General features: G+C 37.5%; 1 protein-coding gene and 1 non-coding gene across 7 annotated transcripts in view; both read right to left on the bottom strand.

Annotated features, from left to right (window-relative positions):
• RGS7 (regulator of G protein signaling 7) overlaps positions 1 to 25,368 on the bottom strand; it is a 588,090-nt gene that overhangs the window by 61,673 nt on the left and 501,049 nt on the right. For 2 of the 6 annotated variants that reach the window (XM_089311637.1, XM_089311638.1), the window contains one exon: positions 23,911 to 24,619. The exons of the other annotated variants lie outside the window; for them this stretch is intronic. Coding sequence is in view for 1 of the 2 variants with exons in the window: in XM_089311638.1 (XP_089167764.1) it covers positions 24,569 to 24,619 (51 nt within the window). In the remaining variant the exon portion in view is untranslated. Of the gene's footprint in view, positions 1 to 23,910; positions 24,620 to 25,368 lie in introns of those variants that run through there. 6 annotated transcript variants of the gene reach the window in all.
• On the bottom strand, positions 5,145 to 5,247 carry LOC127483616 (U6 spliceosomal RNA). Its single transcript, XR_007910056.2, has one exon. It is a non-coding gene; the product is annotated as a U6 spliceosomal RNA (small nuclear RNA).

Here is a 25,368-nt window from a genome sequence, read left to right as displayed (position 1 = left end):
TAGCATCTTTTACAAAGGGATCTGCCTTCTTGTTGTTAACGTGACATCATTTGTTTTCCCTGCCTTCATAATCAAAGCGTTTCTCAGGGAAATGTCAATTGTTTAATTGTATTTTTCTAATTAGATAGCAGGTAGTCTTTTTTCTTGAAGCTGCTATTTTACCAATGAAAATTCTGTCAGACTCTGATAGAGTTTAGTTTTTTGAATGTTTAGTAAGTTTCTATAAGTATTCACTTTCAAATGACATTATGATATTACAATTTTGCTTAGGATTAAATATTATTTGTATTTCTTTTCTAAAACTTCAACAAATAGTACAACATGATGGCCTTTATAAAGGAATATATTTAATGGCCAATTAAACTAAATCAAATCTTATTCTGGAAAAAAAGAATCTGGTAATGGTTTGATTTCACCAAATTATTTTGTATATTTTCATTTTCTTAAAAACATCCGATTTCCTGAATCTTAAGTTCTTCAATTTTTTCCTCCCTCTTAATTGAAACCACTATTTTCAAGAGAAATGCAATTAAAGAAAGATATTTTCTCACTCAGTACAGCTTGTACCATGTGCACTACACAGATTCTCTGTTGATATAAGTCACCTTATTTTTTGTGTGTGATATTTTTTTAAACCATAGAAATCCCCAAGTCTTAATTTTCTTAAAAACAAAGACAATAAAAGATTCAAAGCATTCCATTTAGATTTTCTGTCCTCCCACTTTCACTCATGCCCAAACTAGGACAGTTATGTCCACTCTCTCTGCACACTGCATGTCCCCAGGCAGCCTGGCTCAGCAGCCAAACCTGTAATGCTTTTACTCTCCACCGTAAGTCTCTGCTTAACTCATGAAGACTGGTTCAAAGGGTCACACAAAACCTTTTGTTCTCATTGTTAGAACAATTCACTAATTATTTCTTCAAAAACAATTATAACATTAGCTGCTATTTATGGTGTTCTCTGCACTCTATGAAGCTGATAACATTTAATGCTCACCCTCTCACTGGCAAACACTGCAACTTTGTTGAATAAATGTAAAATAGATCTTTCTGTGTCTGGGTCCCCTTGTTTTTTTCACTGAATAATTTATTCATATTTTTGTGACAACGATTCTCTTGGTAGTGTTAGTTGGTCACCTGCTAGGTGTCAGGCACTGTTTCAGAGGCTGGAAAAAGAGTAGGAAACAGAACATAATTCTTTGGCCACATAGATCTTACATCCTGCTGAGAGTCAAAAGATTGACAGTCAAAAGATAAATGTTTATATCTATCCCTGATAGATTCCATAGGGAGAAATAAAACAGGATGAGACAGGAAAAAATGCAAAGCGTTGAGTATTTGAATAGAAGCATGAAGAGAATGAAGGGGTTGCTCATGCTGTTATCTGAGGGTTAATGTTCCAGACAGAAGAAACTGCACTACAACATCCTGAAACTGGAATATGACTTTGAGGAGAGGCAAAAAGACATAGAGAAAAGTGGAAAATGAGATTAGATGACACATGGACTTTTAGATGACAGGATGGAAAGATGGAGAGTTGTGAACAGGGTAAAGAACGCATGCCGTGGTATATTTGATGAAATCTGGTTGCTGGATGCAGAAAAGACTGAGGGGAATGAGGAGTTAGTCAGGGAGCCCATTAGATACTAATGCTATTTTTCTGGTGAGAGGAGCTGATGCTTGCACCAGAGGGTTGTATTGCAGGTGGTGATAAATAGTCAGATTCTGACTATATTTTGTAATCTGAGCCAATTTGGGAGATGTCGAAGTGTGTGGGCTGCGAGAGAAAGAAAGGAATCAAAGATGACTCCAAACGTTGGGATTGGAATGCTGGTGTTGTGGCTTATTGAGATGAAGAAGATTATAGAAGGGATTAGGCTGGGGTAAAAATTGTCAAGGTCACACAAGACCAGTCAAGGTTAGGACCTGACTTCACTGGTATTATTGGTAAAAATACATTAAATCACTTTTAGATACAAACAACTTGTTAGACACATAGATTGTGGAAAGAAGACAAAGTGCAGTGGGCAAGCTTCCTGTGATCTTTTTCTTATACATCAAAATAATGACCTAAAACAAAGGGGGGTCAGATGATGTGAGCATGAATGGGAGATGCTTCCTTGTTGAAGAAGCATTCTTGACCGCAGTACACTGGTTTCTGTAGCTCCATTCATACAGTGGCCGGCAAGAGTCTCATGTTTCATCACAGTCCAAGAGCTGATGAGAAATTGTCTCATGACAACCTCCTAGGGAAGTTAGGAAAGCAAGTAAGGGATGGTTTCATAGTTGCAATTTACATGTCTCCCGCCTTCCGGGGTTTGAGGAGAATGGTAAAGCATCTTTCAAAGCTCAGATTAACTGTGTCTTGAGCCATTGCTTATATGCCCAATTCTGTTACCTGAAAGGTCACCAGTGAAACATGATGTAGCAGTTGCCCTATGAGAGTCAAGAGCTTACATTTTGCATATGTTAGATATCTCTATGAATGGTTGAGACTGGGGAATAGGGCTGAGAGTGGGCATTGGCCAGGGGTTTATACAACTGAGAGTTCATTGGCATACACACTTTAAGTGAAAACCAGGAAACTTTGATGATTTGGCTCATCTAGGAATGAAATGAAGAAAATTGGAGTCTCAACTCAAGCTTAGTCACTAATTTTCATGTATTCAGTGACACATTTATTTTCCTTAACAAAAATATGAAGAATTTAGAAATCAGTTTTAAACTTGTTTGACTCTACATATTTTAAATGTCAAAATCAAAAACAGAGAAAAGAATTAAGAATCTACCAAAGGAGACATGAAGAGACATAAAGAAGCAAGTGTTAAGGATCTTTGTAAAAAGGAGGGAAAATTGAGTGGAGATATGAAGAATGCAGGTAAACCACCTGAAAGACTCAGACCATCTCATTTCACTGTGCTATCATTTTAAAGGGGATAAAATTGAAAACAAAACTCAGGAATTTTTCACTTCGTCTTACGTATTTCAAAGTATATTTCTTCAACATTAATGAGGACAAATTTAGTTGTGGTTAGGGCTGCATACTTTAAGAATAAAGGCAAATCTTTGGCATTTTTGAGAGAATGAAAACCATTTCTTAAAAAATGCCAAAGAAGACAACACATCTAGAGAAATATATTTCCTATTTCCATTCCTCCCTCCCTCCTTGAAAATTATGTTCTGAGAGTGAAAACCTTCTTGCCCTGATGTTTTAAGTCCCGTTTCCCTTCTTAATTAAAAGTTAAGCAGTAATTAAAATCAAAAGTACCTTCTCTGCTCTAGCTCTTCTGAATAAGCACATAGACACAGAAAGTCCAGAGAGGTAGAATCACAAAATAAAGGATTCTAACCACAATCCTGCTTCATTCAATGTATCTAAGCTGTTATTTTGTTGTAAGAATGACTTTCTTCCTCCTAAGAGCCCCAGGTTGCTATGGTTATGTGTGAAAAACCCCAGTGGACATTTCTGAGTCCAGATGGTCAGTCCTAGATATCACCATTTCTTTGAAGCAGTATCACCTCTCATGCTGTTGCTTTTGCTGCCACGTGGCCTTGCTATTGAATCCATGTCTGGCAGCCTGGTGGAATCATTGCCTCCAGGCTTAGCTTTCAGGTAACCTAACTACAATGTCATGAAACTCAACTTTCCAGGAGTGCAGAGGTCCATATAGCTGGAAAAAATGAGCATAACTTGCTACTTCTTGCTAGCCATAGTTTCTCTACATGTTGAAGGATTATGAAGACTTCCCCAATCAGTATTAAATTACAGTTAAACAACATTATTCTCTGATCACAGATTAGGCTCCCAAATCTGGAGCTTCTAGTTACTTAACCCGTTTCAATACAGATTTCCAACCTTTGACCACAGGGTACCAACCTGGAGTCAGGTGGCTTCCCAGCACCCAGAGTGAGTCTTTGTTGTGAAATCACATCCAGACTTTGGGCAAGAGAGAAAAATCTGGTCCCAGTCCTGTCTACTTTGTATCCTGATATTTCTTTCAAAGGCAAGTGACCCATCTTTAGACAGCCAACGACTTCTGTAAGAAGTGAGAGTCCAGTTTTATGAACTCCTGGACATCCACCCCCAGCCTCCTCCTGCATGCCACACCCACCCCCTTCCTTGAGATCACACACACAAACAGGAAGTCATTTGTTCAATGGGTTTCTTTGTTTTGTTTTGTTTGTTTTTGTTTTTGAGTCGTGTTATTCCTAAAAGCCTTACTCATTTATACTAGGATTTCTGACTCAGACAAGGAATCTGGGAGGACTCTCCAGATGGGTTCTTAGATATCATGGGGATTCAGAGGAGTTTTTCCAGAAATTATAAACTACAAACTGAAGAGTGCCATAGGTCATTTAAAGTGACTCAGAACTCAGCTGGTGAAGTAACTTAAGGTCTAGCTGTAGTAGTTTCCTGGGCTCCGTAATCTCTAGGTTTAAGATCTTTGAGCAGGAGCAAGTGTTGTGATGCAACAGATTAAGCTGCTGTTTGGGAGGCCTACATTCCTGGTCAAAGTGCCTAGGATAGAGCCCTATTGTTTTAAGTCCTATTTTCCTTCTTAATTAAAAGTTAGAGAGTAATTAAAATCAAAATACAGCTTTTCATTGTTCTGTGGTTGTCAAGCTTTCAATCCAGCTTCTTGCTAGTGCACACTCTAGGAGGCAAGGGATGATAACACAGGTGCTTGGGTTCCTGCTACCCACTTGAGAGACCTAGATGGAGTTCTTAGGTCCTGGATTTGATCTGACTCAGCTCAGGCTGTTGCACACATTTAGAAAATGAATTAGCAGATGGACGGTCTCTCTCTCTCGCTCATTCTCTCTCCCTGCTCATTTCACACAAACCAACCAAACTTGAAAAAAAATCTTAGAGGAGATTTCTGAGGTTCTGAGGGCTGGGCATATGTTGGAAGCACACCTAGATCATTGTGTCTATTTGACAACCACAGAACATTGAAACTAAGATGGAATGGGAGAGAGAAGGGCTGCAGATAATTCAGATGACAGCGATACATGTACTTTGCGAATTTGCTCTGTCACCAGAAAATGAGGATGGTGAGAGAATCAAAATTTCTTTGATTACCCTTCAAATTCTAATTTCCAGTGGAAATTCTGATGTTCTAAAGGGAAAAAAAGAAACAAACAAAACCAAAATAGGGCAAAGGAATTTGTGTGTCATTCTTGCCCAGGGGCTATGTGCGTCTTCTCTGTTTTGTTCCAATTTTAGCGTAAGCGCTGCTGAAGCAAGCAGTCTAATAGGATTGTCACACACACATGCCAACTGAACAATACAAACAACCGAGGGCTCTGTATTAAGGCCTTTAAAAACGTATTTTCCATCTTTCTGTGTAAATGACACTGTGACAATTTGGCAATTCAGAGAGGAAAGACTACTTTTACTTTCCCTCTGCCTGCCCAATAGTAGGAACAAAACAGTATGACGGGCAATTATGGCCTACTAAGAAAGCAAGAGACCTAGGACAGTGATTTGATTGAACTGACTTCTCTTTAAGAACTTGGGCATCTCAATAAGTCACTTAGCATCTCATCTTCTAGGAAATCAGTAATGTAATATTTATTTTACAAGGTTTACAGGAAGATAACAATGTTTGAAGCATTTTGTGTAACCCTTGCCATATAGTATCAAGTAACATAGCTATTGTAGCATTTACTAAGAAATATACATTTCCACAAACTCAGTCTCTTTCTCTGTCCCCATTTTTTTTGTGAAGTGATTGCCTAGAATCAAGTCCCTACACCCAACACCAATTAAGGTATCCAATCAAATTGAGAAATAATGAACTTCTGAATCACTTCCATGATTCCCATTCTTCTCCTTTTAGCCCAGTCCTACTGACCCTGGCAATTAAAAAGGTACCCTTGCTACTTCTACACAACACTTCCATCCTGATGAACAGATCTCCTTTAGGTACTGTAGAAATATTGTCTGGCCACTAGATGTCGGGCTTGTTAAACAGGTTTTACATTCATTCCCCAGGACTTGGAAATCACTTCTTTTTTTCTTTCCCTCTTTTAAAAAAACTTTCAGTGGTTTTGACAATGTTTCATGAGTGTCATGTTTCCACTGACTGAGAATGTGCCAATATGTGGATCAATTTTATTTGAGTCTGTGAATTTATGTTATATGGGCTTATGATTTGTCTTCTTCAAAGATAAAATGTTGAGGACAGATTCTGAGCCTGCAGCTATGTGATGGAACTGCTGACACACACTTGTCCATGGTGCCAGGTGATATTAAGAAGTAAAGACAACTTAAAAAGCCCTACGGAAAGTAAATGGTGACAAGAGAAGCCAGGCTTGGAGAATGGTCCAATGACAATGACAATCAAAACCTGGATTGCAAAGAAATCACCTCTAACGTTTTTTTATAAAACACTTCCAAGTTTATAGATTGGGATAAAAGGTATATTTTCCTTATTTAACAAGGATCCTGAAGCTGGACAATGAACATAGGCATTTGGAATCATGCAGGGGCTGGGTAAAGAACCAGTTCTAAGAGGACTTTTTACATAATTTCCTTACTTAGCAATTTTAGTGCCTTGTTTACAAAATCATGTAAGTGTTGTCTGAAAAACACGATAGAAATAAACCTTAATAGGATCTAAGAAAGGGTTATAATTGAAGAAATAAGAAAACAGGAAAACAACAGAAGAGAGACCTCTGGTTCAAGAACACACTTTGCTAAGGCACACAGAGGAAGAAAAATATATTTGATGAAATATATAGATTCTTAAGATCTAAAAAGGTATATACCAAGAAAATAAATAAATCTGATAGGAAATTATTCGATTGGTTTCTTCCTTACATATGTATAACTTAGCATACATTAGCTACATAAATATATTTAACATAAATGTATTCTTAATTTTAGACAGTCATAATCTTATAGTACAATTCAATGCTGACACAAAGTTGTCCTTTGCAAGGCAACATTATTCTGAATGGCACCCCAGTTCTCACAACACCAGAAAGCAGCCCGAGATGCCATCTTTCAGTTGCTTCAGGTATTCTGGTGTAGTAGCGCTAGACCCCATCCAGGACTCACAGGTGAACACTGCTTCCTTATTTTACCTTATTTCCTTATTTTACCTCCCTGAAACTGGAATGCATCTTGCAAACATTGACACTGCCTGTGTGTGTGGCCTTTGGTTGCCATTCCTGAATTAGGACTGGAAAACCTTTAATCATTTGGCCAACAGACCATTTATGGACTATTTGAGGAAAGAATGAGTCTTGATTATTATGTTAAAATCTTAGACTGACACATTCTGGTAAGATCAAGAAGAGGCTACAATCAGACTTAATACTGTGGTATGGTAGTAATAGTGAAAATAATGCACCATCTCTCAGAAATGCTGCCCACCATCTTCTTGATGACATCAGTCAAAACAGATGTTGGAAAGCCAAGGATATCAGTGGCTCTGGATTGCAAAGTGATTCTGTTTAATCAAATTCTGAATGACAAGAACAGTTTAGCATTCTTTTTCCAATTTCTCTGATATTTTCCTTTTTATTTATACAGAAGAATAAAATATAGCAAATCTTTGTCTAGAAATGTTCTTAAAATCTCTTTCAATAAGGTTGAAATGAGAATCTTTAGTAATAAAAAAGCACATCATTCATTTACTTGGCAATAGTTGGTTGAATTTGATGGTGATATATAATATAGCTGTGTATCTCATTGCTGCAGTGTCTTTGACATGATGAAGTATGGTCAGTGTCCCAATTCATTCTTCTCTTCAGGCGCCAAATTGCTAGGTCCTACTTTTAAATATAGAATTTTCTTTGCCTTATAAGAAAGTTAGGGGTTAGAATACAGAATCAGATTAGTAGCTAAGTAAATCACTACTTAAAGTAAATATTTCCAACTGTGGAGCAAGTGATCTTGAGCACTGAACTGGAGCTCAGCCTCACATAGCATTTTCAAACTTATTAACCAGGGCAGGCTCAGGAGTACACCAAGTCTGGCAGACATGAAATGCAGGAATGCTTTTAAGGCACCCAATGGAGTCCTGTATGGTCGCCATAGGTTCAAAGGAGCAGGAAGCACAGACACACTCTCAGTACTGGTTGTTTCATTTTAAAGGTACACAAGTGTTTCACAGCAGGTAATTAATTTTAAAAAACCATCCACCCAACTCTCACAGCATTCCAAGTACTGTGCTTACTGATAAATAAAAATGGGAGTTAAAGGGTAATCCAAAAGGAGAGTTAGGCACTCCAAAAAAGTAACACTGATGAATATGTCCATGATGCTAAAATGCAAGAAGGAAGATCTTGCAGGGCTCACGCAAAAAGATTCCTGAGGATATATATAACTATCTAACATATATATATATATATATATTAGGCATACAATATGTATGCTTTGGTGAGAGCGACTTCATTAGAAGTATGTATATGTTATACTTATGTATTTAAGTATATATATGTACATACTTCATTAGAAGTATTCATGTATATGTGTATATACTTCATTAGAAGTATGTATACGTTAGGACAGTATATGACTGCCTTAATGTGAGATATAAGACCCCCCAAATTTATTTTATTTAACCTATAATCTTAAGCATTCATTAGATAATATAAATATATTGCTTCCTTTAAACACTGAGGTCAATTTATTATGATCATTGTGCTCCAAATATCAGCTAAAACTCATTCTGATAAATGTGATATTGCTATTGATTTCCATGAGGTCAAACATCTACACAGTTCTTCACTGTGGCTTACAGTGACTGGATCCCATACCCGGGTGTCTGGGTCAAGTCCTGGCTACTGTACCCTTCTGATCTGCTTTCCTGCTAATGCACACTTGTGAAGCAACAGAAAATCACTCAAATACGTAGGTTTTTATTACCCCTATAGAAGACTCAGATGGAGTTCCTGGCTGCAGCCTGGCCTAGCCCTGGGGAGAGAAGCAGCAAGATTCTTTCTCTCTCCCTCTCTCCTTTTAAAATATGGCTATTTCTGCTCAACATTTATTATCTAATGACCTAGATGGCCTGCAATATGACACTTTAGATACTATATTTATAATTGAGTAAGGAACATGGGTTTTGGAATCATTGACTTTTGATTTTTTAAAAGGATTTATTTTATTTATTTGAAAGACAGTTACAGAGAGAGTTAGAGACAGAGAGAGTAGTCTTCCATCCACTGGTTCACTCCCCAAATGGCCGCAATGGCCAGAGCTGTGCCAATCCAGAGCCAGGAGTCTCTTCTGGGTCTCAGGACTTGGGCCGTCTTCTACTGCTTTCCCAGGCCATAGCAGAGAGCTGGATGGGAAGAGAAGCAGCCGGGACTAGAACCGGCACCCACATGGGATGCCGGCACTTCAGGTCAGGGCTTTAACCTGCTGCGCCTCAGCGCCGGCCCCAACTTTGGATTTTCAATCCTAGCTTCCACTAATTGCTGGCAGTGAGGGTAGATTTACCAAGTAGCTAATAAAATATGTATTTTCTCCCACTCTGTGACTTAATCTTTTTATCCTCTCCAAGTTGTCTTTTGAAAATTAGTTTTTAATTTTCATGGAATCCAAAATATTAATTTGTCTTTATGGATCATTCTTTTTTTAAAGATTTATTTACTTTTTTGAAAAGCAGAGTTGCTAACAGGCAGAGGCAGAGAGAGAGAGAGAGAGAGAGAGAGAGGTCGGTCTTCCATTCATTGCTTCACTCCCTAAGTGGCCACAGTGGTCAGGACTGAGCAAAGCCGGAGCCAGAACTCCATCCAGTCTCCCAAGTGGGTGGTAGGGGCCCAAGCACTTGGGTCTTCTGGTGTTCTTTTCAGGCCATTAGCATGGAGCTGGATGAGAAGTGGAGCAGCCAGGATACGCGTTGACACTCAAATGGGATGTTAGTGTCACAGGTGGTGACTTGACCTTCTATGCCACAATACTGACCCCAGTAGTATAGGTCCTGAAATTTCAATTTCTGATTGTTGCTACTATATAGAAATAAAATTGATTTTTATTACAACTATATATGTGTGTGTGTGTGTGTGTGTACAATTCCGTATGTCATAACATTTTTCCATTTAAAATGTATAGCTCAAATGATTTTTAATATAGTCATAAAGCTGTGTAGCCAACAGCACTCTAATTTTAAAACATGTTCATTATCCAGAAAATTCACTCCCACTTCCCATGGTTTCTCTAGCTCCTGGCAACCACTAATCTAATTTCTGTGTTTGCTTATTTGTAATATTTTGTTCTCTCCTTGGTGAGATATTATTCTCATCTTTTTCCTTTAATTCTTTACATATGATTTCCTTTAGTTGTTGGTCCTATTTATAAGAGCTGATGTAAGTCACTTAAGACTTGGTTCAGTGAGTTCAACTGCTGGGCTCCTTCAGGTTCAATTTCTAGTGATTGCTTCTATTTCCTTTATAGAGATCATCTTTTCCTATTTGTGTGCATACATCGTAGTTTTTTTAGTGTAGCCTAGACATTTTAAATGAAATGATATGGCAATGCTGGAAATGAGATTCACTCCCTCTTCCTCTGCTCTCTTAGTGTTTGTTGTTGTTGTTGCTTGTTCTTGTCATTGCTTTTGATGCTTGTTCAACACTTTCCTGGATTATATTACACACGTATTTCTTGTAGCAAGCAAGCACTAGAGAATCTATTCTGTTAGCCTAGTGGCCAGCAGAACATTAGACAGAGTTTTCCTTAAAATGCATTGAACCAGTAAGCCTCCATCTGTTTGCCAAGAGGCTTTTTTGTATGTTTTGGGCATGATTTTTGTGTTCCAACCGTGGTTTACACTTAACTTTTCCTTCCTTCTTTCCCATAGGCTAAAGGTCACAGATGATAGATTAGGACTACTAAGGGTTTTCCTGGGCATGGGCCCACACCTGTGGGTGGTTTTCTTGATTCAGAGCTTTTAAAACCTCCCTATGGAAGTCTCATTCCTTGGATTTTTTCCCCTACTCTTTTAAGCTAAAATTGGTATCACTGCTTTAAGCAGCTGTGATGGTAAGCAATTGCTACTAATTATTTTTTTAACAAACATCCTAGTAATTGGGTTGTTTTCCAGAGCAAGCTCTGAGTCAGATCAATTAAAGAGAAGTTCTGAAAATGGAGACTTTCAGGAGCTCCCAGCAGGCCTAACAGTGACAATCTCCTGGAGTGGGGAGCTACTGGGGAGATCCAAACCCATTCCATTTTTTCCAGTGGCTGCCAGGATGCTGGCTTTTCAAGGTTGCTATGAAGTTGGAAAAAGGAGGATGGGAATAGAGTAATTCAGAACACTAAAAACTCATTGTTCTTGTCGAAATGTGGTTGGCTTTCTTAAACACTCTTCCAGTTGTTGCAAGCCATTGGTTACTTTCCGGAGGTCAGAAAAAATTTATTTTTCTAATTTGCTATTGTTTTTGTTGTAGGCTCTGTAGTTCCAGGCTGGGCTTATTGCAGGTTCTTCCCTCCATGCACAAAAGAATTCAAAAGTTGTATAGGAAAGCAGGATTTATCCAGAGTGAAAGTACAAGTGCAAGAACAAAGTAGTGCACACCACAGTCAAAAACACAAAAGGACAACAAACAGAAAAACTCATCAAGGAAAAACATCCAACATTGAAAAATACCTCCACAAAGTAAAAAGCCCCAAACAAGACAAAGCTTCCTTAGCAAGGTTATGCCTTCAATTTACACACTCCAGAGGCATAGAGAGTGATGGCCAGAATAGAGCCACAACTGAATACTCGAAAGAGGGCGCCAGCACCACTCATTTCTGTATCCTTTTTAGAAAATATCAGACGTGCCATGGTGTCAGGTACACAGTGGAATTGTTCCCCATGATAATTATATTATAATGACATTATAATTTTGTAAAGGTCACAGGGAAGGGAAAACACATCCTGCGTCATGTTGGATTCCAAGTTCACAGCATTGTGGAATTTGGCAATTTCTGCTACTCAGAAAGGAACAAGGGCTTGCTGGTGCACAGACGTGGAGTTGACAGGTGGGCTGAACCAGGGTGTCATATAGATCAGTCATGGCTGTTCCACATCTGGTAGGCCAGGGCTGTCAAACCCAGAATCACCTGGAACTGTCAGTCACCAGGGTCAGCAGGGAGTTGTCCAGCTTCAGTTCAGCTGAAGCTGTCAGGCCTCAGCTCTTCTCCTAGCTACCTGCATTCTCCCAACACGTTCATTGCTTTTCAAGAACATCAGATATTTTGGAGATATTTATTCTTCTGGAAGTGCTTCCAATACAATTGGTTTTTTACATACACATCATTCGTCTTATAGTATCGCTAAACTTACTTATTAACACCAATAATTTTGCTTTGTCCAAAATGTGGACCAGTGAATTTCAGCACCTGACAAATCACAACTTCCAGCCTCCACTCAGTTTACTTGGTTTCCTGGATATCAGCTTTCCAAAGATTTCCCTAGTTGCTGACCAGAACTTTCAGTTTCGGGTTGTTTTGTATATCATGAATAATACTAAAACATACAGGTCACATGCAGTATTTTCAGTACTTGGAGCCCCCAGTACGCCCATATGAGAACTTCCTTCTTGGAGACACTGCGTTCTTTGTCAACAATCAAGGAGCTCAGAATTCAGGACTTTAGCTTTCAAATCTCAGGCAAAAATCACTAAGAGTCTGAGCAGGGCTCTGGATTATTCTCAACTGTCATGGCACCCTGAGATGGATTTACACTTGGATTCCTCAAGTTTGGCAAAGTCCTTACTTAAGAGGCTTTGCTGGTCTCACAATTAATTTATCACTCTTCTTTCAAAACCAGAAAGCAAGGGCAAAACGGGCATTAGACTACACAAAGATTTAATGTATTAAGTACTCAAGTGCCAGGCATGTGCTAAAAATGCAGTAAAGACACTTTGGGACACAGGCTGCCCTTATCTTTGCTACTTCAATTTACTTTTCTATACAGAGTACATTTAATACATAATTGTCTCTATTCTTCCCCCAACTGTCTTGGAAATACTATGTTTTTTTGCAATAGCTGATGGCATATCTTTACTAGCAATAATTAAAAATTATTTTTCATCCTTTTTTAAAAAAAAGATTTATTTATTTGAAACGCAGAGTGAATGAGAGAGGGAGCCAGAGAGAGAGAGAATCTTCCATCCACTAGTTCATTCCCCAGGTGAATGCAGCAGTTGGGGCTGGGCCAGGCTAAAGCCAAGAGTCAGCAACTCCTGGGTCTCCCACATGAGTGGGTGGTAGGGACTCAAGTACTTGAGCCATCATCTGTGGCCTTCCAGGTGCATTAGCAGGGAACTGGGTCAGAAGTGCAGAGTAGCCAGGACTTGAACTTGTACTATGATATGGAATGTGGAAATCTCAAATGAGGGTCTAACCTGCTGTGCCCCAATAATCACCTCCAATTTTCATTCTTATAATTCATCTGAAATGCAGCCTATTTGAACAGTAACACTGTTGCTAAAAGTGAACTTCTTTGGTGGTATCATATACCAGAAAGAAAGAATTACAGTAAATGAAATCGCTTAATAATTTAAACTCCCTGTTGAGTAGCAGAACTTCAGAGAATTTTTAGTTTCACAGAAAATAAAAGAATTTATAAAATTATATGAAACCAATTAATTATAATAATTACATGTTTCCAAACTTTATAATTTCATTTTTACTGGAAAATTTAATATATATTGAAATCAGAGATGAAAACTTCCTTCTTACCTACCAGTTGGAATTAACCAGGATTAACATCTGTCCCCATCTGCTTCTGGTCTTTTTCTCATGTTTAAAAAAATGACACAATTATTTATAAACATAAATAGTTTTTCTAAACATTAGAACGTCATTGGTAGAAATGAACTCTTACTTGCCTTTGATCTCTATCATGATCTACATTGACTCAATCTCCAAGGAGGGATAATCTCCATTATTAGCATTATTTTTGAATTTTGATCCACTCACATTCCCAGGTACATACAGCCAGAGAAAACACTTCATTCTTATAACTATTGCATAATAACAGATAATATTTCATTTCATTTGCTCATTTAGTCATTCCTCTGCTTAATCATGTGGTTACTTTCTTTTCTCCTGTTATGAAAAATACTGCAATATATTCATTTTACGTCTCCTTACCCACGTGTATTTATTTAACCTTAAATCCTGGAAGTTGGCCGGCACCGTGGCTCACTAGGCTAATCCTCTGCCTGCGGCGCTGTCACCCCTGGTTCTAGTCCCGGTTGGGGAGCCGGATGCTGTCCCAGTTGCTCCTCTTCCAGTGCAGCTCTCTGCTGTGGCCCAGGAAGGCAGTGGAGGATGGCCCAAGTGCTTGGGACCCTGCACCTGCATGGGAGACCAGGAGGAATCACCTGGCTCCTGGCTTCGGATTGGCGCAGTGCTGGCCGTAGTGGCCATTTAGGGCGTGAACCAATGGAAGGAAGACCTTTCTCTCTGTCTCTCTCTGTCTCTCTCTGTCTCTCACTAACTCTGCCTATGGGAAAAAACAAAAAACAAAAAACAAAAAACAAAAAACAAAAGAATTGCATCTACAAAGCACATTGAGTCTGTTAAAACTAATTAAAAAAATCCTGGAAGTTGAATCTTGAGAAATAGGTATGTATATTTTCACATTTAACAGTTGCAATCAAATTGCCCTCCACAATTGTTGTAATGATTTTCTGTTAGTCATTTATATCAGGTTCATTTTGATTAGTTTTTGTTTTCTCAACAATGTAGTACTGTTAGATCTTAAAATGTTGAGCAACTAAAGGATGAAAAATGATGCAACATTCTTTTCATTTGTTCTTTCCTAATAATTGGTAAAAATCTATTATCTTTTTATGTTTTTGCTGGTTATATGAATTTTGTGAATTGCCTCTTTATAGATTTTTCATGTTTTCTACTCAATTATATTTGTGTCATTTTGAATGTAAGAGTTCTTTTGGTGTCATATCTTTTAAAACCACTTCTCTGTTTCATATATTCTTCTACTCATATGCTCCTTGTCTCATCTTTGTGTATTCTATTTCTGATTAAGCAGAAGTTTAAAATTCTGATATAGCCCATTTGTCAGTACTTTTCTATTTTTTCTTATACAGAACAAATTTAATTAATCTTTCTAACCCAAGGTCATAAAGTTACAAATTTTTTCCTGAATCAAATAGTTCATTTTTCTTCCACATCTGTGGCTTTAACTATCAGGGATTTATTTTGTACTTATATTTCAGTTTTATTTTTCTGATTTTATTTTTCCCACAGAGATAATTGTTTCAGCATTATTTGTTCAGTTGTGCAAATTCTCCCCTATTGATCTATGATGTCTGTTGTAAAGTTATACTCTATATATATTTCCCTCTATATTGGGGCTATTTTAAATTACATTTATCTATTCATCTATTTGTGGGTCATTTTCACTCTTTGAAAGATTTTATTTATCTATTTTCATGTACTTGAAAGGAAAAATTTGTGTGTGTGTGTGTGTGTGAGAGAGAGAGAGAGAGAATAATATCTTCCATTTTCTAGTTTACTCCCCAAATGCCTGCAACAGTGAGGGCTCAGCCAGACTGAAACTTCATCTGGCTCTCCCAGGTGAGAGGAAGGAGAACATGCACTTGAGCCATTATCTGCTGCCTCTCAGGATGTATTAGCGTGAAGATTAATTGGAAGCAGAGTAGCCGGATCTTAAGCCATGAAGTTTGATGTGGGCTGTGGGCTTCACAAGTTGGCAGCTTAACCTGCTGCACCACACACCTGCCCTCCAGTCTTAAAATTACTATTGCTTCAGAGTAGTTAGGCAAGAGAAAGAAATACAAGACATCCAAATTAGAAAGAAAGAAGTTAAACTGTCTCCACAAATGACATATTCTTATTATAGGAAATACTAAACTCTCTACCAAAATAGTGCTAGAGCTAATATGCAAATTAAGTAATGTGGCAGGATCAAAAAAACAGCAACTGCAAACCTGTAGCATTTCTATATACTAACAATTTCAATATTTATTTGAAAGGCAAAATGATAGAAAGAAGGGGAAAGAAAGAGAGGGAGGGGGAAGGAGGAGAGAGCTTGAGAATCAGAGAGAGAGAGAGAGGAAAAGAGAGAGAATTTTTCATCTGTTTGTTTACTCTCCAAGTGCCAACAACATCTGGGACCCAGGACAAAAGCAGGAGCTAGGTGCTCCATCTGAATCTCCCAGTGGGTGCCAAGGATCCAAGTACTTGAGCCATCTTCTGCTGCTTGCCTGGGCACATCAGCAGGAAACTGGATATGAAGCAGAGTAGCCCGGACTCAACCTGGTACTTCGATAAGGGATACCAGTGTCATAAGCAGTGACTTAATCCACTGTGTCACAAAGCTGGCCCTTGGCCATATTTCTAAATAACAGCAATGATCAATAAGAAAAAGGAGATAAAACATATCATTCAAATTCGTTTTGAAAATTACAAGATAGTTGAGACTAAAAATAACAAAAGTGGAAGAACCTCACCAAGAAAACAGTAAATTTTATTGAAGTCAGACACAAATGAATGGGAATTTTCAATATAATGCACATATTCTTTTTATTGCCAATGAACATACAAAGTCAACAAAATATAAAATTTTTAATAAGATGTTTAATTAATTGTTAAGATGTTTCCTAAAGTTGTATTATTTTTCTTATGTAACTATTTGTTTATCTTAAATTGAAAACACATTACATAAGTGAAAATAAAGCCACAATGGATCAAAAATGTTAGTGGAAAATGTGTATTATGGAAAAAAAAAACTGTGCAAGCTTTCCATTTTTTTAAAGATTTATTTATTTATTTATTTGAAAGGTAGAGTTAGAGAGAGTGCAGGAGAGAATGAAAGAAAGGTCTTCCATCTGCTGGTCCATTCCCCAAATGGATACAGTGGCTGGAGCTGAACAGATCTGAAGCCAGGAGCCAGGAGGTTCTTCCATGTTTCCCAAGCGGGTGAAGGGGCCCAAGTACTTGGGTCCCTTCCACTGCTTTCCCAGGCACATTAGCTGGGAACTAGATTGGAAGTGGAGCAGCCAGGACTTGAACCAGTGCCTACTTGGGATGCCTGCACTACAGATGGCAGTTTACCCTGCTCTGCCACAATGCTGGCCCCTCAAATTTCTTTTTGAGGTGACTCTTCTTGTGGAAACTTCCCTCATTGTTCAGTCTTTTGTAGGCTATTATCAGCCTGCCTTTCCCATGGGGACATCCTGTACACCCAGTTTGGTCTCTGACATTTTATGATGAGCCTCCAATAACCATCCTGTGTATATATCTACCTTGCTCAACCCCAGCTAATGGCTTGAGGTTTGAATTGCTCAAGAAAGAAAGAAAAGAAGAGGAAGAAAGAAAAAATATGGAAAAGGAAGAGTTATTTCTTAATATTAATATTATGTATTTTTCCTATATCTTTCATTTTCATGACTAACCTCAAGATCTTTTCTATTTTGTCTTTTTTAAGCAACAGATTTTGATTTGTTGATCAGATTTGTTTTTATTAATTTGAAAGGAGGAGAGAGAGAGAGAGAGAGAGAGAGAGAGAGAGAGAGAGAGAATCTTCTATCGATTCACTCCTCAAATCACTACATAGTCAGAGCTGGGCCAGATTGAAGCTAGGAGCTAGGGACTTCATCCAAGACTCCCACAGTTGGGCAAGAACTTAAACACTTGGGCCATCATTTTCTGCATCTTAGGCATGTTAGCAGGAAGCTAGATCAGAAGCAAAAACGGGACTTAATCCCAGGCACTCTGATATGGTATGCAAGTGTCCCAAGCAGTGGCTTGACCTGCTACCCCACACCACCACCAGATTGGTTTTTCCCCCAGTTAGTTCATTTTCTCTTTGATATTTGTTTTGGCTGATTTTTTTGTTTATTGCGCTGTCCTATTTATAGATTTCAGAGTTGAACACTTGTACATATTTTCATTCTTTCTTGTTTTCAATGAATGCATTTAAGGTTAGTTCTCTCGGTGTTCTACCTCTCAATTTTCTCAATGTTCTCTCAATTTTCTACCCTGTGCTCCTGAAAGGTAGTGTTAGCTGAATCTACAGCCACAGAGATTGGAGAGATCCTGCACTGTATGCTTTGACTGATGCCAATGCCTTCTTTCCTCACATGAAATGGTTTTAGTTCCTGACAATTATTAAATAATCCCTTTGGTTATTTTCTTTCAGGAAATAGCTCTTTTCTTATTTTCATAAGCAGCTATATGTTTGTCAGTTTTGAAACTTTTGAAATCATTGCCATTTGGATAGTGTACATTTCAGAATGTGCTTATTCTAACTTGCTGCCTTGATAACTATTATAATTTCTTGAACCTAACAGAAGCTGGGAGGCTTTCCAGTGAATCTTGAGCTATGACAATTAAAGCTTACTATGAAAAAGTAGAAAAAGGATGTGTGTGTGTGTGTCTGTGTGTGTACTTGAGCACTTTAAGAGGATTGGGAAGGCCAGAGGGAAAAAGAAGTTTAATGGATAGGGATATTGTAATATTTTTACAGGGCATACAGTATCAGGGCCATACAGTATCAGGGCATATAAACCAGGACAAGAAGTACCATGAAGAATGTATTTGTGTACCTAGTTGCTGTATCATTCCAAAAAGCCAACTCAAATCCTGACTCGTAGGCAACTATTCTGGGTAGTCTCTCTGGCTCACACACTGGGTCTTCTCTAGCCTGTACATGGCAACCTCACCTGCCAAGTGCCCAGCTACCACTCGAGTGGGCCCATCACCTAGCCTGGCAAGAGCTCACCTGGCAAATTCTCCAGGTTTTCTATCATGGAATCAATAGGTTACAGAATCTCCAAGAACACTTATACCAAAACATTCATTTTGCCAATGGGATTACGAACACTTCTCCATGCAGACTAAAAGGTCTTTGGGCTGTCATTGTGTGGAGCAAAAATAAGTTCCTACACTTGTATTTTGGGGTGGTACAAAATATCTCAGACAGCTGGAGCTGGGAAAGATGTGTTATTTCACCTCTGTTACATTACCACTCAAGTCCATCTATTCATCCCTCACTTCCAGCTCATATTGACTACGTTCCCGTAAGATTTTCCAGTTTATACACAGCCAAGGCTACAGGTCCTTTCAAAAACCCTCCTAATTCTATTTTCCAGATATGCAGTTTGAAGAATACACATATTCAGGATACAATTTCCTAGACTTAGTGAAATGTCTTCCTTTTGATCCTTTATGCTTTGTTGACCCTATCTGATTACTTCCCAATGCATCATCACTGAAACTGATTGCTCTCCTTGTCTCTCCTCTATCCTGACATCCTGAACATCATCCTTTATTGTACCCAAGTTAGGAGGGGCATTTGGACACTTTTCTCGTAGTTTCACGATGAGGATGGTAAGAGAAACATTTATATATATATATATATATATATATATAAATATATATTTTTCAATTATGTACCAAGTAATATGCTTAGTGATTCACATTCACTATCTTAATCTGTTCAACCCATAACAGAGTTAGATTTCATTAACCTTTAAACAGATATCAAGCACACTCTAATTTATTAGATTTTCAAACAAGTGTGAAGTGATTAAGGTCCTATAACCTAATAAATCCATCAAGATTTATGACCCAATGAAGTATTCATGTCTACACAGTCACTAATGACCTTTTTGAAAATGCAGTTATAAACGCATTATGTTTCAGCTCCAGGGGGAATGCTTGCAAATATCCAAGAGAATAAACGTTTTTTTATTTAACTTAATTTAAAAATAACAAAATCTTATGTTTGATGCATTATTTAATGTCTTTTAAAAAGTGAGTCCTGGGATTCAAAATTCACAATAAAAGGCTACAAATGCATGGTCACACAAAAATGCACGAGATAGCTCTGTGAGGTACATGAGTTCAATTCCTCTCCAATCTTTATATTCCTTAAAATCTTCACTGTATTAAAATGACTTAGTGCTAGTAGTTACATCCTTTTAAATGTTTTCCAGGGTTGTTGAAATATGCAAAGAGGTGGTCATGTGCAAAAGAAAAACCACTGGATATTCAATGAGCTTTTCCAAATATGTATGAAAGAACACAAAATCCTGAGTGTAGAGATTATCAGTGAGTGGAACAAAATGTATAGACTAAAATCACGCTAGTAGCCAAGACTTGCTTCTTTAAATAGACCAAAATTATTTATAAACTCTCATACAAAGAGAAGTGAACACTCAACCAGGAGAACAATGAATGGTGGTGCAAGTCCGGACACCAAGATCAAGTCACACACCTATCATAATGAAGACAGAGTTTCTGCCTTCATTTATTTCTTTGGCACCTGTCAGTTTAGATAAGGTTGTTGGATGCATTTCTGTTATTCTGATTCAAGCACAAAATCCTTTGCAGATTCACAGATACTATTATTGTAACATTGTAAAGGGGAAAGTTGGGTAAATAAAATTTAAATAATAAATTAAATACTTTTGCAATGTGAGTATAGACACTCTAGGTCACTGGATCACAACTTTCAAGATGCTCATAAAGTAGAAAAAAATTTAGAAATAATTTTACACAGTTGCAAATTGAGAGATTTTTTTCTAGGCCTATAAATCAAATTGTCCTCAGATGAAGTAGGAGGCAGCTGCCAATGAAATCTAAAGTAAAGCTAAATCTAAGTAACTCCAGAACTTTTCTATGTGATTTTTTTTTAAACACCACTGTTTGGTATTTGAGTTTTTATTAGACCACATTACATGGAGTTACTAGGCCCTTAAAGTTTTTATGTACATGAACCCAGAAATTGAGTAACCTTTTCTCTAGTAGTTTCTGAAACAGGGATACTTGCTGAGTGTTTCCCTTCTGTGCCATTCTTTATTGTCCTTTTTCCTGTTGTTTCTGCTTGAATCCCTGATTTGGAATTGCCATTAACAGTGACTTTGAAGAATTGACAATTTATGAAAGACAGGCACAGAAATAGCTAATCATATCTATATAAGTCTTCCTGTTTATATCTTATATTTTTCTAATAGGATTAATTTTTTCCTGCAAGTAATATTTTTATGAACTAGAATTTTAAGCCAGCTTCAGTACTTATTGTTCCAGACTGTGATGAATTAATATCTTAAAGGGAGAAAGTCTATTAATTTGTATGCTTTTTCTTTGGTCTGCAATTTTGTTTGTAACTACCTTAAATCCTGTAATCTCATAATTTAGAAGTTTGTGCTGACAGTGTATCTCCTCTATTTTATTCCTTCTAACGAGTTGGCCAAGGCACCATTACTAAACACAAATAGACTTATGAGTTTCCAAATAGTTATGTATAGACAATCTTGACAATCTTGAATTATAACTGAGTTTAAGATAGTAAAGAATTCAAAAGTGGAATTTAACTTGTTACTCTACATGGTCACGATGACTTTCAAAGCACCTTTATATGTGATATAAAGATCACATATAAAATGTCGGAAATGTTAAATATTCTTTACTTGATATACATAAACTGCACTAAAATGCTTTTAAATAAGTAAAATTCAGCATTTAGATACAGGAATTCTAATGAGATTGACATAGCTAAGATTGGAAATATGAACTAGACGCTGCTACTTATATTCAGCTTTTTCTTTTAACAGGCTAAACAACACGAATCAGCACACAAGTCAGTCTTGGTCTGTTCTGAGACAGTAAAGTTGCTACACTTGATCTTAGCCATAAGGCTGAGAAGCGATGAGACCGTAAAGAAATTTTGCCAGTAATTAAATATAAATCCAATCCCCCAACAGGTTTTGAGATGACAGTCAACATTTTTTGAGAAAAGTTGAGCATTATTAGTTAAGTTCAATTGCATCTTTAGAAGGGGAAACAGTGAGAGCATTAACTAAACTGGGAATTATGATCAAAATGTCAATAAACCAAATCATTTATTTAATCACACGAGGCAAGCTTATGTAAATCAGGACTGTCCAACAAAAATATTCTGTGAGCCATTCACAATATGAAGTCTGGTATATGAGAATTAAAATATAGTGCACATTAAAAACATCGTGACAATTCCTGTTTTATATAAATAAGACAGTGGCCAACTACTACTTATTAGTGGGTTTTTTTGAGATATGCTATCAAGTCTGTCCTTCCCTTCTCTTCTTAAGGCCAGCAAAGATCATTTGGTTCTGGAAATTATTTCTTTGGATTTTCCAAAGATTCCAGCAGAGTGTCCTCTCCTCGGGTGTTGGCATCTGTGTAAGATAATCTGAGGGCTTGACCTATCTTTTGCTCAGACCATGGGAATTTGGTTCAGTCTTGTGATTGTCTCCATTTTCCTCAGTGTGGCATTGGGCACATCTCTAAACAACAATCTTTTCTTTTCTCAACTTCACCCATTTTTATTTCCACACTTGGAAGCCTGACATCCTGCCATGTCTTATGCAGTCTTCTTAAAAACCTACATCAACTTTTCTATTTTCAAAATAATTTACAGTGTTTAGACTACAGCCTATATACAAATTCCTCTAATCTGGTCTCTTCCATTTTTTACCAGTTTTGTTAGCCAATTAAAAGGCTATGGATTTACCAATGTTGGGAAAATACTCCAGGATTTTTATTTACTGAGGTAACTGATAGGCAATGACAATGTGATTTTTTTAAAAATAACACAATTCAGCAATACCTTGGTGCATATAAAGGCAAACAGGTCAGGCCCGTCTCCTGGCAATGCTTTGTGTCAAACCAATCCCTTAAGTGGGTCAGGTTTCTTACCTGAGGCCCATGGATGAGCTCCAGAGGTTTGTCTGTGAATGTCCTAAATTTCAGTACAAATGTTTCCTATATCAGACTACCTGTGGATTTTCCCATGAGTTTGACCAACAGAAGTGTGTGGTACAGCAGATGGTGTAGTATAATGGAGCCTGTAGTCAGACTGTGGATTTGCATGCTGGCAGGGTTTTGAAGAGGCCATCAAAACACAGCACCTTGGAATATGGAATGTTTTATGCTGAAGGAATTTAGGAAAGGCCAGGTGCAGGAAGACATTTTGATGTCTTCCCAAATCAGGTCACAAAAACCCAATGTGAGAATTGTTCTCCCTAGATGCAGAGCAAAGGAACATCCTTATCTCTGAAGTTGGAGAGACACTGAGGGGAACCTGAATGAACACGAGCCCCTGCCACCCCAAGCTTTCTCCAATTTACTATCTTGCTCCATTCTTTTCTTCCACAACTCCTCATTATTTGTCAAACGTAGTATAAGTATACTTCAGTTTAATCATTTTTTTCAGGTCTTCATTTTCTTATGAAGGCTCCTGTGTGATGTAAAACTTCTATTAAATAACTCTGTATGCTTTTTTCTCGTGTTAAACTATCATTTGTTACAGAGCTCCTGCTGGAAGTCTAGAAAGACAGAAGAACAATATTTCTTTCTTCCCTTATAACCTCAATTCACTACTTGGCTATGTGATTTCAACCAAGTTACTTAATCTCTGTATGCTCCAATTTTTTCAACATTGCAGAAATTATTTTTAGGACTGCTGTGAGGATTAAATGTAAGGATTTTTTGAGCATATAAAGACTGTAAGACAGTGGTGGGCACTAGGTAAACACTCATTAAATATTAGTGAACATATCACATTTTCAAAGAAATCTTTAACTACCAGAGAGGTGAGAGGCACCAACCTAAGCTGGGAAATCATGCTAAAGCTAATTCTAACCCAGATATTCATTAGCGCAACACACATGTTCATAGTCTTCATTAAACAGCTCTGAAAATGTGTAAGGTCAATTTGTGTTATATTTTCATGGAAGAAAAAGTATCTACTTGGTCCCAGGCTAGACCCCAAATACTTTCAGCTTGTTCCTGGTTGTTAGTCCAAGTTTGTCTTGAAACCTTGAAATAAGTTTCAGGGCAGTCCCCTAAATTGCAATTCTATGGTTGTGAATGCATTCTCATCATTTTTGTTTCAGTTACTATGGAAGTCAAAGTTACAAAAGCAATGAGATTCTGCATCTTTTAATGAAAGATAAAACAACAATATAAACATACACAAATTTACAGAGAAAGAATCAACTTTAATACATTTGGAGTAAAAGGTGTTTTTTGTTTAAATATGGTATAAAAATAAATGCCAGAAACATTAACTGAGAATGTCCAGACAACAGACAAAGACATGAGCTTGTTGTGACTGTGACTACATTGGTGAAATGAAACTTTCTGTGCTAATTTATTGTTTAATAAATGTGAAGCCATATGTATACTTATTGATATATACTTTTTTCTTTTATAATTCTTCCAGTTTGTGACTGAATTTCAGTGAACTGTGTGTCTAGTAGAAGCTTTAAGAGAAGAGAGAGGCAAAAACAAAACAAAAACAAAAAAAGGGTCTTACTTCACTTGAACTCTTTAAAACAGAAAAGACACAGACCCAGCTTAGTAGAAGGAGGAAGAAAGCAGACAACACATCGAAATGGAGGCATTGAGATGGAGGAGTCCTTTGGAGATGGCAATGCCTTAATGTACACACAGAAAAGTAACGATTCAGGTCCTTTGCTCATGCAACATCTTGGTCTAATGTCCTCTGCTCCAGGTAGCAACAAGGAGCTACAAAGTATGTGCAACAACTCCAGTCTGCTTCCATGCTACAAGATGATCCTTTTAGTAAGACTGAACAAGGCTTGTTAATCTCTTTGATGTGAGAGATTTCCCCTGAGGAAAAAATATAAAATAAGAAAATAAAGTATGATCACTGAAAATCTCCTAGTAGCATCTATTTATTGCCACTGATTTTTATGCAAGGGTCAAATCTGAACCCTTTAAGTACATCTTAGATCAATGTCATGACCGATCTTCCTCCCCATCCCCTCCCTCCACTGACACATCAAACAAAATGACCCCCACCCAGTCCTCCCACCTTCTTTCTCCCCACTGCAAACAGACTGATGGGTTCACAGCACAGATTAGCAAATCATAAAACATGTCCATAAACGTTCAATTGAGGCTTAGCAATGAGGCAACACCCAGGTTCCCAACTGGTTATAAGCATGTTAACAACAAAATTTAGTAAGCTGCTCTGAAAAATAGCAATGTGAATGCATTTTTATTCAATGATGTGTTGCATTTATAAACATCCAGAAATGTGGAAAGCATGAATTAATTAGAGAAAATCCATTTTTGAGGTGTGCTTTGTGGAAAATCAAGATTGTGTTTGCCCCTTTTCTTACTTTGTTAATACAGAAAAAATGTACCACCTAAAGATGTATACACTAAAGATAAAAGCCTGTTTTCTCCTATCTCAAATTGTTGACCTTGTCTGGTCTCTCCCACCTGACTTTTTTGAACCTTAATCCCAGGAAAATCCAATATATTCTGATTTCTTGAGTTGTGTTAACATAGAGACCACACATTTCATTTTGGGAATTCTTGAAAGTCAATGCTGTTTCTGTTCATTACAAGTA

This window comes from Oryctolagus cuniculus, chromosome 13 (genome assembly GCF_051225735.1).
Source record: "Oryctolagus cuniculus isolate XC-2025 breed Fujian yellow rabbit chromosome 13, ASM5122573v1, whole genome shotgun sequence".
NCBI classification, from domain to species: Eukaryota; Metazoa; Chordata; class Mammalia; order Lagomorpha; family Leporidae; genus Oryctolagus; species Oryctolagus cuniculus.
This window is presented reverse-complemented; position numbering and strand designations above follow the sequence as displayed.